The sequence below is a fragment of the Sparus aurata genome, chromosome 11 (assembly GCF_900880675.1).
Source record: "Sparus aurata chromosome 11, fSpaAur1.1, whole genome shotgun sequence".
NCBI lineage: Eukaryota > Metazoa > Chordata > Actinopteri > Spariformes > Sparidae > Sparus > Sparus aurata.
The window spans coordinates 21,628,924-21,641,599 of record NC_044197.1 but is presented as its reverse complement, the minus strand read 5'-3'; the positions used below and the strand labels follow the sequence as shown (position 1 = coordinate 21,641,599).

Genomic DNA, 12,676 nt, shown 5'->3' with positions numbered 1-12,676 from the left:
TACAAAGCTGAGATAGAATTGATCCTTAAAGAATAAGTTACCCCCCAAAATGAAAATTCAGTCTTTATCTACTCACCCCCATACAGATGGAGAGATAGGTAAAGCTTCGTAGCCGACAAAACATATCTGGAGCTTCACTGCAAGACAAAATGGCAGTATTCTCCTAAACTACCGATTAAAACTACATCAAATAAGAGGTACTGCGGCAAAAGTGTGTATAATAAATTCAAAAGGAATTTTAATAGCGGTTACAATTAATTATGACTTTTAAGGCTATAATAAATGTACAGAATTACATAAAAGGCCTGATAAAAAAGGACAGTAAAATGGAACAGCTGTAATACTGAAAGGGAAAAAGTTATTTTCAAGTCAGGCCGGTCAGTTAACAGACAGTGGATAAGAAAACTGCATTTTTATTGTTAAGATTATGGACACATTTACATTTTAGTGCATATACATTTACATACAGCACATGTGGCCCACAGTAAAGGAAAATGGAGAGGTTTCATTAAAATATTCTTTTAACAGAAGAGACGTAGAGTTCATTAAGTGACAGCCATCATTTTGATTTGTTTGTTGAATGCAGCTGAATTCTGATTGCTGCACAAGAAAATAAAAGGATGTTTAAGCAAGATGATATGTGAGGTTTGAGGGCCAAATGGGACCCTTAAATGGTGACACACAGGTGACATGTCACAGAAAGAACATTTTCTCTCCCATAAGTGAGGGCTGTCCGTCATGTTGAAGAGAACAAGACAACAAATATCCAGCAAAGACAGTGGTGTTGGTACAGTTTCCGCTCAGCGAAAAAGGGGCAAAATGTAACAACTTCAGTAAGACAAAATAAATACAGCGATTCATAAATTCCTGTACAGCCAGGAGGAGATTTACGGTGTGGGGTCTGAAGGAAAATGGAGCATAATTACAGTTAAAAAGGCCAAAAGAACGGCAAAGTCGTATTAAGGAGAAGTTTGTAGCATCCATCTTTGACAGCTGACATCCTGGTGGTGGAGGTCCAGTCGGCCCACAAACATTGATCATGATCCAAACAATCTGAGATCAGAGACATTAGGAAGCCAGTTAGAAAACAGATGTTACAGCCTGCTCACCATCACATCCAACCATTACATGTCAACAGCTACATTACTATTAAAAGCATCGAGACGTTTACTCACACGACCATACAAAACATGATGAAGATGTTCCACAGCGCGATGAAGATCCGAAAGTACCGCAGGCTGAGCAGAAATTCTCTGATGTTGTCACCTGAAAGACAGACGCCTCATTAATGTGGTACTTTGATAACTACAGATATCTTAGTCACTCATTTATTCACTTTTTTCTGGCTACCAAGTCTTTGTTTTTCGAAGACACACCTGTTGTTGGTGCACTGGACTCATCTCCAAACCCGTGGGACTCCTTCCTTTTGCTGCTAATCACATACAGGCAATTGTTTATTTCGTGATATCAGGTTTAAATGATCAGTGTTGGCCATAACTGCGACAATGGCATTAATACTCACAGCTTGAAATTCAGCACAGCCCCTGCATTCACCAGTAAGGTCCTAGAGAGAACAGAGACACAAACTGTTTGTTTACAGGTAGCAGTGTTTTGTACCAGCTGTGCTAACGCTAGCTGGTGAGCTGGCATTAGCGCAGAGCTAGCTTGTTATTAAGCTTGGTGCGCGGCTTTCTAACTAACAAGACACTGCTCATTAACACGCACCGAGAGATGATTTCGACTGAAAGAAATGTGCGTACGTAGTGAAATGTGACAGAAACGAGCAAATTACCCGAATATCAACAGATCTCCGATCATTTTGATCACATCACATCAGAGAGACGCCTCACTTCCGTGTTCGTCACGCAATCAGGAATGTGACCAATAGCGTTCCTGACGGCTGCTACTGGGTTTTATTCCCTGTACGCAGACTATCAGGTTCTTCCAGTGACGCTCTGCGCCTCCGACTTTCTCCGCCAATCAATTCGATACATTTGATTTAAATAATAGCAGCAATAGATGGTAATTGATCACGGTCATACGGGTAGGTGCGTGGTTGGGGTGAATGACAGAGGTGCTATACATCAACCAAGAAGTTTTACCTGAAAGACCAAAATTAGGGAATTTTTACAAGTCATTCCCATGCCATACCTGGGCAACGTGCGCCACCTGTAGACAAGAAACGTGATAGCAGCGGCAGGTTTATTCAGATGTATTTGTATTTTTTTTTTTAAATCTTATTTTTTAAAATTTCTATTTCAGTTATTTTGTTTTATTTAATATATATACAAATAAAAAATGTTTTTACTTGCTCAGTATATGCACTTTATCATGTAAATATGTATATACGTCGATTCGATTCTATTTTCTTTCCTTTTTAATTATATTGTCTATTATCTATTGTCTATTTTGCTATTGCTCTTGTTCTTGCAATATTCTGCTGCTGCGACAAACAAATTTCCCCGTCTGCGGGACATTAAAGGATTTCTGATTCTGATTCTGTATGACATCATTGCATCATCTTATAAACACTAAGAGTCTCCAGTACTTGGAGATTTTAGGGTATTGTGTGAAAAATGTTTTACTTTAATTTCCATTTTTGTCTAGATTATTTTGTGCTCTCATGAAATGATTACATAATAATAATAAAACATTCACCCTCTGTTTCATTTTTTAATATGTCATTTTGGATTGTACTTTCGTAAATATAAACAAATATATACATATTTGAATAGTATAGATATATGGTCCCAGAGAGCTGAGTGCTGTTGGCAGAATTGCCAAATAAATAAATAAAACATCAATAGGGTAAAAAAAAATCATTTAATTATGTCAAGTGGACACCTAATAAAACAAGTTTGGGGGATTTTCTTGCTTTTAATTGAATTATTGTCGTATATACTCTTACCTACAGCATCTATATGAGGGTAAAGTCTCAAAATATGGATGTATGGGCTGTGAATGTACACTAGGTAGAAGACAAAGACATGTCTACGATGTCAAACAAGGACGCCCCCCTTCCCATTTCTTCAGTTTCAATGTTGTGGCTGTATGGCCCCCTGGTGGCGGATGGGGTCATTGCTATTATTATTATTCTAAAAAAAAAAAAAAAGAAAAAAAAAATTGAAAAAAATATTAAATTAATGCATTAAATCATATAAAGAATTAATAAAATCGTTTTGCTGTGCGTTAGTGTAGGTCTGGTGTCACCGCGCCTTTAATCACAACATGTGTGCAGCATGCGGGACAATGTAAACAGCCGGTGATATCACCGAATGTGGCCGCGCTGCCTGAGGATTAGAGCCGATCATCTGGCTGTGAGTCAGCCCTGGCGCAGGATCCGATCCGGGAGCTGTTGTTTATGAGCGTCTGAATGAATCTTTGTCCGTTATTAATCCCGGACACTTGTCTCGGATCTCCGCTGCTGCGTTTCCCAGGATCCCCTCTCTTAAACGAATGAATGAATGCAGGAGGACAACCAGCTTTTTTGTTTTCACGTCTCAAGCAGCAGCTGACATGTAAAACCTGTCGTCTGAAAACAAGCGGAGCAGCTGGCACGGAGCGCAGATGCTGCTGCTGCCGAGGAGGATGGTGATGATGATGATGATGATGAAGATGATGCTGAGAGGCTGCTGGAGATGAGCGGTATTAATAGGAAGGCTTGAGTGTCATAGTCCTCTCACTGTCGAGACCGGGGGGCTTGGTGGAGAGTCGGTGGACCGGGTTTTTTGGGGGGGCTTTTTTTCTGATCCAGACTGCAGCAGTTGGACTAAAGAAGAAGAAAACACAGACCGACAAACGGGGGATTCAGTCGTCTACAGAAAAAAGGCAACATGGAGGTGCTTTCAGCTCTTAATTTGGGCGATTTCCCCCAAACTTTCTCCAAACTGGGAATGTTTCCTGTGTTTGATCTCGCTTATTACATCGTGTCCATCCTCTACCTCAAATATGAGCCAGGTGAGTGCGTATCACACTTTCTGTTCCGCTTCTGGCCAGCTTTGTTTTTCACATTAAAAGCATTGTTTACGACCTGATGAATGTGATTATCCACAGTGCTGTACTGCTTGTTATTTAAGGCGCCACCACTCTTCACCGTAACCTGTGTCTAAACGTGCATTTATTCACATCAGCACAAGGAAAAATACATCTAAAATGACACATATCTCACACGCGAATTCAACATTAAACCCTTAAAAAACTTAGAAGCAATTTCTGAGGCGAGAAAGACAGTAAATTGAAAGTGCATGAGGCCAAATCTAATGCTGTTTTTTGTGTGTTTTAACCTCACATTGCTGTAATAACCCTATAGGGACTTTTCTGTTTGCTGTTATCTGTGTAGCGCCCTATCCTTATAAAGCATGACCTGTTACATAAGCTGCAGCAGGAGCACTTTGCAGCTCTGCTTGCTCACTTGCTGTAGGGGAATGTCTGTTGCTGCAGCAGCCTGGCCTCATTCAGGGTAGATTAAACCCACTCAGCTTTGGATAAAACAAAAAAAGAAAGAAAAAAGTCGGATAATTCCAGAGATTGAACACCTTTGAGCAACAGAGCCCGAGCAGGGTGAAACCCGAGAGAAGGCCTGTGCATACCAGAGACTTAGGCAATAAATAGAAGAGCCTGAAATAGACAGTGTGAGTGGGTCTCTGAAGCCCCTCCGCTGCACATGTATTTACACTAAACATGAAATAAGCTGTAGAGCTAACAGCCCAGCGCAACCTTAATGTTCCCGGGAGTGTGTAGCTTTGAAAACATCGCATTCCCCTCAGCCTGAAGAAGAAGTTCACTCTTCACTCAGTCAGTGAAGAAAAGAAACTTCAGAGCTTCACAGATCAACATGTGTGTTTTTTGTTGCCGAACAATGAATCTTTTTAGACAGACAAATACTTCATTGATCCCGAGGGAAACGCAGACATCCAGTCGCTTATACCACACACACAAAACACAAATGCAGAGATATGGTAAGTGGATGAAGAAGAGAAAAGCGTACAATAATTTAAGACGATGAACAGAGTAAAAGGATAAGAAATACACACAGCATTGAAGCGACAGTCACGCTACAGTATGTGCAAACTGAGGTAGTTTAACTGTAAAGGGGCTCAGCAGTGCACATATTGGCGATTAACGTGAGTAAAAGAAGACATTTCCCTCGACAGTGAGGCTCCATGCAGTCAATCCAGGAAAATAGCAGAGCCACTAGAGACCTGAACTTGGCTCGAGTTACTGTTTCGATGTCCTGTGTCTTGACTGGACAGAAAATAAAGGACTTGAGACTCGACCTCGACTTGGAAGTTAAAGACTTGTGACCTGACTTGACTTGAGACATAACAAGTCGAATGACGTGTCTGTAGTCTGTAGTGATGATGGGGAGGAACTTTTTGAACAGTTAGATACATTGTCCTTGTGTTCTCTCCTCATGAAGACTGGATCCTGCTGGTAAGACTGCAGCGCTTTGGGGGGAATAAGTGACTCGACTCGACTTGACGGAGAAGAAGAAATGACTTGGGACTTGCTGGAGACTTGACTCACATGTCTGGATCAACTGATCTGGAAAAAATTTAAAGATTTTATTTGTTTTTGCCATGACATCCATATGATTCTGTTATATATCTACAACTGCCCACATTAGTTTGTCAATTAGGGCCGGTTGTGTGTGAACTGAACTCAGTCTATTTGGTGTCCTGACAGGTGAAATTTCCGTAAGTTTTCTCTCTTAAATAAACTATTAATCTAATCTAGAGTTTACAGTTTGGCCTTAAAGGAAAGTGACACTAATTTTAGGCTGCACATCGAAGACTGTTTGCATGTAGTCTGATTACAACCGCCTCGTGTGATGTCACTTGAGTCAGCCTCATCTGAGTCTTGAGATTACGTGATAAAATAAAATCTTGGGCTATGGAGTCAGAAGGAAACGATCTGTCCAGACCTCCGAAGCTCCTCTTAAACAAATCATCCACCGGCTTGTACAGACAACCGGATTTTTCACGACACGTTAAAAGTCCCTCACTTATGACAAATAAAACAGTGATTATTACATATACATTGTCACATAAAGCCCCTTTAACAATCAGGGCTGTGATAATTTGCCCTTTTGATTGATCACATGCATAAAGTTATCCAATATATAAACAGTCAAGAAGAAACTCTCATATTCCCAGTAGTAGTCAGGGTGAAGGTGATTAGCTCACTCTCCATTTGTTGTATTTTGTATTAAATGAGAAGAAAACACTGACACTTGTATTTCATGTTAACAATCCTCACTTATGTGCGTCCATTACTTCATCAGAGCTCAGGCTCACTGTGACAGCTGACATCATGACTATAACTGCTCACCCGTGTCTTCATATCTCACAATATTTTACAGTCAAATGTCGCACCGCTCCCACATGTGTCTGAGAGGAGAGTCCCCGATTACAGTACATGTTGGAACAGTTGGCGCATGAATGAGTTGGGGGGGGAGGGACGGACAAGTGTTGGGGTCAGAGGTTAAGACAGGCCTGTCCGATGGAGGGCAGGAGAAGCAGTTGAGCAGAATGTATTTATAGGGCGGCATTTCTCAGGATCAGATTGCGCTCAAACTGAGCGCCTGTCGCACCACGACACCCTCACCCACCTGTTGTTGGAGATTTGTGCGGCGGGGCAGCCGCACTCTGTTCACGTCTCCGCTTACCGAGCTCGTTTAATCAAGTGCTGCTCGAAAGTACAAATTTGAGGTGCTTGTGCTTCAAATACATGTTTCATTTTTATTCTAAGTGCCTTTCTTTGTTTTTTTTTTTTTACCTTTAACTCACTACATTTCATAGTGAAACAATAAACTTTTTACTTAACTATATTTATGCTACAGCTGTGGTTTAATTAATGGTTATCAACAGTATGACACCCTCTATTCTTAGACACAAGATTATTATAAGGAAACTCCTCCCCCACAATAAAACACCCTGTAATGAGGTAAAGTTAAGATACTTCATCTCCACTACGGGAACCTGGAAAGACAACAAAATTGCTTTATTTATGCAGCACCTTTCAAACAAACATGCAGCCCAACGCGCCACGCATAATAAAGTCTAATCAACACAGGCCCAAACTAGAACGACACTCATTATTCCTAGAGAAATGTACGAAAATTGTTAGAAAAACGCAGTGTTAGCGTACGTGAGAAACCAAAGAAAAAAATGCTGGATCATTCCCTTCAACCGGATCCTCATCCAAAAGTTAACAGGTACTATTCTGGGCCGTCCTCCATTAAGTGTCATGAAAATGTGTCCAGTAGTTTTTGTGCAAATATGCTGACAAAACCAACCAACGAACAAATGGAAATGGAAACATTACCTCCTTGGCTGAGGTGATACCGAACAATTACAATAACTAAACAAGATGTGAGAGATCAGTAAATAAAAGTCAATTTTTGGGAAAGTCACTTTGTCAGGTTTTTACAGGGCAGTGAGAGACGTCCCAGGATGGCTGATGTTCCAGTACAGAGAGGTGAAAAGGGGACAAGCAGGATAAAATAGGGAAATGAGAACAAGACAGCTTGTAGGACAACAAACAGCCTGGCTGAGAGAGATGCAGTCATTTTTATAAAGTTTCCCGTCCTCTTGCTAGCAGGACGAACATGGACTATACGTGTGAGGCGTGATAGATTCATTGAGACTGAAACCAACCTGCCAAACAGACGGGGGTCATAGATACAAGGCCTGACTTAATTAAACAGTAAGCACCTTGTATATACGTCTTTGACCGATGAATGAATACTGTCAACTCACAAACGCCTGTTGAAGTCCCGAGTCAATATTAGGTCATGATAAAAAAGGTGGATTATCAGGGCGTGAGCTGAAATAGTCGTCTGGGCGTGGACAAAGATACAGCACGAAGACACACAAGGGATCCACTGATAATGACTTCTGAAGCTCATTTCTAACTGCTTTTCTCTGCAGGAACCCGGAGAAAGTTTTGAAAATGAACATTTGTGACTTTATGACTCTTAATAAAGAACATTGCAAACTTCAGAAGTTTCTGTGTAGAAGTTCAGAGGATCAGAGGCATTTCTATCAAAAATAGTTTTGAAATAAATGAACATCAAACATTTACATTTACTAACCAATTTATCAGCTTTATTCATTCATTCATTCATTTTTATTTTCTTTGTTCAAATGATTTACCTTTAATTAATCACATTTTATTAATTGTTCTGTAGTGTTGTGCTACTCGAGACTTGTCATGGTCTCAAGACCACTTTTTAAGGGTCTCGTCTCAGAATCGCCCGCAGTTTTACTTGGTCTCGTCTCAGTGTCGGACAAGGAGGACTCTGGATTTTATTTCAAAGACCCGACAAGACCATGACTGCAGAGATATATCGCTGGATTATAAAACTGTTTGATACCTTCTGTGCTTGTCAATGTTTCTATTGGAAGACAAGAGTCACCCAGAAACAATGATACCTGCACAAAAACAGCACTGCGTCAGGCAGATGGTCACACATGACAGAGGAGGGTTGTTTTGGACTCAGTGAGTAACTGTTTATGATAAATGACTGAAAGCCTAATCAGTGATGCACTGCAGCTTGTTATGGCTGTGAAAACACGAGCATAGAAACTAAGATGTTCAGGTGTTCGTGTTGTCCCTGATGGCTCCTCCTCTGTGTTGCAGGCTCGGTGGAGGTTTCTCGCAGGAGTCCCGTGGCCTCCTGGCTCTGTGCCATGCTCTACTGCTTTGGTAGTTACATCCTGGCAGACATCATGCTTGGAAGCAGCCCCGTCGACTATTTCCAACACAACAGCCACATCCTGCTGGCCTCAGCTGTCTGGTGAGAAAATCCTCAGCAGGATGTTACCCTTCTGTTTGAAGGTCAAATGGATGAAACATCAAATCTAATTTTTTGATTAATGCTTTCTTGTTATTCTTATCAAACTTCGAGGACTGTATGTGGTCAAATGATCTTTTGCCTGCCACTGTTTGGAGGTCCCCACAGAATGTATTTTCTGGCTTTTAAAGGGAAAAGAAACAACTCCTTAAATGATCAGTTCATCCAATTACCCAAAAAACTTTTCCCCCACATATCAGCAGCTGTATTTGAAGGTTTTAAATATCATTCAAAATTACTTTTGAATGCAACATATATTTAGAGAAACAAAGACAAAGACATCTATAGAGGTAACATTTATACCAAAAACTAAAATGAATAAGAAAAATGTCTACAGCAACGATTGTGGAGCATTTCTTATAATTATTATTAACACACACCCTATACCCACATCACCAGAGTAACCGCTATCGGCTGCTTACTGTAGCTGCCATTAGCTAGGTAGCTCAATTAGCCATGCAGTTAGCAGTGTGACGGGGCTGGGTCTAGAATGCTATCTTCAGTTAATATCTTTGCAACAATACATACACGTCATGACATAAATAATTAATATACTAATGGAAACTTTAAGTCATTTCTTCAAATTCTGGTGATTCATTTAGTTTAATTTTGGATGTTTTCAGCTACAGCGCTCACATATTGCACCTTTAAAGATTTAATAAGTCATATTTCTGCACGATTTCCTGGATTATCCCAAAGGTTTCCAATGATGTCAAGAGAAATCTGCAATTTCATTTTCAAGTTAATGACGTATTTCATCTGGTCGCCTGGTGCTAAAACTCCCAGGACAAAGTCAGAGATTAAGGAAGGAAGTTGCCGAACATGACTGAACATAACATGAACAAAACTTTCAGACATGACCTCGGCTGTGGACACTTCAAGCTTAATCACGTAGATAGATTTTCCCTAGAGATGCAGACAACAACCCCTGGAAGTGATTCTATTAATAAATGTGCTACAACTAAATTTAAAAAACACAGTAAACAGAAAAATACGACCAAATATCAATTTGAATCAGTCAGTATCAATCGATTTATTTAATTTTAGGTGACCATCAAAGCAAATTCCTGGTGTTTACCCGTCCCGTCTAACTCTCCACCATGTGTTTCTCTGTCGAACCCAAACTCAGGTACCTCATCTTTTACTGCCCACTGAACCTCTTCTATAAATGTGTGGCTTTCCTGCCTGTCAAGCTGGTGTTGGTCGCCCTGAAGGAGGTCGTCCGCACTCGTAAGATCGCCGCCGGTGTTCACCACGCCCACCACGCCTACCACCACGGCTTCTTCATCATGGTCATCGTTGGATACGTCAAAGGTCAGCGTCTCAATCGCTGAGATTTGCCTTCCATTCACTGCTGTATATGTGTTGACACGCAGAGGTGGGAATTGAGTACATAAGTAGATTTTAAAGGTATCTGTGAGAGCACTTTTTACTTTTACTTTTTTGTAAGAAAATGTGAGGTTTAAAGTTTGAGTCTGCTCAGCAAAAAGAGGAGAGAAAGAAAATATGTGGATTTATGCTTGATCTGTCGTCTTAAAATCCAGCCATTGTTGCACATTTAAATATACATTGTTCGTGCACTTTTCACCTGTACTGTCCAATCATAGAGAACTGTCCATAGAAACATATAAAAAGGGTTGTCCTGGTCTTGCCCCCTACTGTTTCTGCTTCAGTAGTGAAACCCTGCAGGCGCCCATGACTAAAAATGAGAGGAAAGCTGAAGCCAAATAAGAGCAGTCACACGAGACACAGACTTTTTTTGTCCTCATTTTTTTTTCCCTTTGTCTATTTTTATCTGCGCAGGATCTGGAGTGGCTCTCATTTCCAATTTTGAGCAGCTGCTGCGCGGTGTGTGGAGGCCCGAAACCAACGAGATCCTCAACATGTCATTGTAAGTCTGGGTTTCCTGCTGTGGACGAGAAAATACATATAAATCATCATCACTGCCTCCCCAAGTATGTCGTTGTTTCCCACCAAACCCCAGAGAGCAAACTAGGACTTTAAGGAAGCTGCTGTGACTAAGATTTGACAGGAAACACATCCATCCTTTCTGAGAAACAGCAGGTTTGTTTAAGTCACATAGTGAAGAATCTGAAATTGTCTGACTTTGCCGCCCCCTGGTGGTCATATCAAAAAAGACACTGCATTGCACCAGACTTGCATAATGTCAGTCGGATAAAAAGTCTTTTATCCCCCAAAATAAAAGGTTGTGTCTTCTGATAAGCAGAAGATTTACTCAGCCTACAGAGGGACGCTCAGGCTTCGTTCAAAACATTCGACCAAACAATCAAATCAAATGGAAGTGCAAAAATCACAACCGTGTTTTTGGTTTTAATGTTCATCAGTCAGCTCAGATGGTTCGACTCACAGTTTTGTCTTTTGTCTGTGCAGCCCAACCAAAGCCAGTCTGTACGGAGCCATCCTCTTCACCATGCAGGAGGCCCACTGGCTGCCAGTGTCCAAGAGCACCCTCATCCTCGCCTTCACCATCTTCATGGCCACGAGCAAGGTGAGGTCAGCGCTGCTGTGTGAAGCGTTGTTAACAACATTACTTATCTGTCACATGTTAAGAGCAGTTAGTGGCTACGTGTAGGAGAGAAAAGTAAAAGATATAAGTCATATCATTTGGTAAATATGACACTATTGTCTCTATGGAGCCTTGTTTTGTTTGTGTCTTGCGCTCGACGATAATCTGCCCTCATCTCTGATTTGTTGAGTGATTCAAAAAGGTTTTTGCTTTGCTAATCTCCAGCTGTCTCTGCCAGTTAAGAGGAACAGTCGACCAATCAGAGCTTTGAAGGGGGGGATTAGGAATGTCAATATCATTTTCTTGCATAGCGACAGAGAGAACAGATCCACTTTTGTGGCTCAGTTTTTTGATTCAGCAGCTTATAAAAAGTCCACTCTGGGTTCTTTACCCTGTTGGTAGCATCCAACCACACAGCAGCCTTTGGTCATTTCTATGTTTCATGGTACTGAGGTTCATGAAATGCCCCTTTAGTGTCACAGACTCTGATCTCCTCTGGCTGACCCCTCTTTCCTTCAGGTGGTGATGACTGCCCGACACTCTCACGGCTCCCCCTTCGCCCTCATCGAGTCCTGGGTTTGCCACCTGCTTTTCGGCTCCCCTCTGGGTGGATCTGAGGAAGACCACCATCACGCTCCCGCTGCTGCCCCATCTTCACCTCTGAAAAGCAAGGAGGAGCTGAGCGAAGGCTCTCGCAAGAGGAAGGTCAAGAAAGCCGAGTAGGACGTCGCGCTGCTCTGGTGTAAACTGCATCCGACTCGCCCCCATCATGGCCTCCACATGACGGGACTTCCCATTCCTTTCCAGGGAAAGGGGCAGTTCGATGTTTTACCAAATGAGACCCTCTCTATTAGAGTAAATGGTGCTTTCTGCATTTTACACACCATGAGGACTCTGTAAATACCACAGCAAATGTTTCACACTTCAACCCAACCTGGACATTTGAAACCAATTTATTTATGTGTTTGTGAACATCTGTGCTCAACATCTGTGTGGTGATCCACGTGTAGGAGCTGCATGGGCCTCTGTTCCACATCAGTAGTTGTGTTACCGGGTGTCAGTGGTTTCCTTTAAACTGAGTTCAGTTCATAAAGATAATAGAAAACATAAATTCACCTGACTCTCAATCAGAAATCCACATGTGAATAAAGCATTATTGCTGCTTTTTACATTGAGATGAGACGACTTGTCTCTAAATAAAATCAAGAGAAACATTTTGTCTGGATGCTTTTTTATTTTCATCTTCATTTATTGAGCTCTGAAACATTACAACAGCACATCAGCAGCTTTTA

The 12,676-nt window shown here is 41.3% G+C and overlaps 2 protein-coding genes across 3 annotated transcripts; one reads left to right on the top strand and one right to left on the bottom strand.

Annotated features, from left to right (window-relative positions):
- Positions 1-378: 378 nt before the first annotated feature.
- On the bottom strand, positions 379-1,919 carry smim7 (small integral membrane protein 7). 2 transcript variants are annotated; one of them, XM_030432266.1, is made up of 5 exons: positions 1,793-1,919; positions 1,523-1,564; positions 1,377-1,429; positions 1,176-1,266; positions 379-1,053 (listed from the first exon to the last, which is right to left on the bottom strand). In XM_030432266.1, the coding sequence occupies exons 1-5, from the start codon at positions 1,816-1,818 to the stop codon at positions 1,038-1,040; spliced, it is 228 nt and encodes a 75-aa protein (XP_030288126.1). In that variant the 5' UTR covers positions 1,819-1,919; the 3' UTR covers positions 379-1,037. The 2 variants fall into 2 exon arrangements, with proteins under 2 accessions (XP_030288126.1, XP_030288125.1); XM_030432265.1 differs by having other exon boundaries at positions 1,377-1,432; positions 1,793-1,918.
- A 1,374-nt stretch (positions 1,920-3,293) lies between these two features.
- tmem38a (transmembrane protein 38A) lies at positions 3,294-12,598 on the top strand. The gene is made up of 6 exons (XM_030434337.1): positions 3,294-3,957; positions 8,644-8,800; positions 9,987-10,171; positions 10,661-10,748; positions 11,249-11,366; positions 11,904-12,598. Exons 1-6 carry the CDS (start codon positions 3,834-3,836, stop codon positions 12,105-12,107), a joined length of 876 nt encoding a protein of 291 aa, XP_030290197.1. The 5' UTR covers positions 3,294-3,833; the 3' UTR covers positions 12,108-12,598.
- Positions 12,599-12,676: the final 78 nt, after the last annotated feature.

Bases quoted from the DNA above. Each gene is read 5' to 3' on its own strand.
- smim7 (XM_030432265.1), bottom strand. From the start codon at position 1,818: ATGATCGGAGATCTGTTGATATTCGG. The intron at 1,565-1,792 runs GTAATTTGCTCG...TGTTCTCTCTAG, and splicing joins GGAGATCTGTTGATATTCGG to GACCTTACTGGTGAATGCAG. The intron at 1,433-1,522 runs GTGAGTATTAAT...GTATGTGATTAG, and splicing joins GCTGTGCTGAATTTCAAGCT to CAGCAAAAGGAAGGAGTCCC.
- tmem38a (XM_030434337.1), top strand. From the start codon at position 3,834: ATGGAGGTGCTTTCAGCTCTTAATTTGGGCGATTTCCCCCAAACTTTC. The intron at 8,801-9,986 runs GTGAGAAAATCC...ACCCAAACTCAG, and splicing joins CTGCTGGCCTCAGCTGTCTG to GTACCTCATCTTTTACTGCC. The intron at 10,749-11,248 runs GTAAGTCTGGGT...TTGTCTGTGCAG, and splicing joins GAGATCCTCAACATGTCATT to CCCAACCAAAGCCAGTCTGT.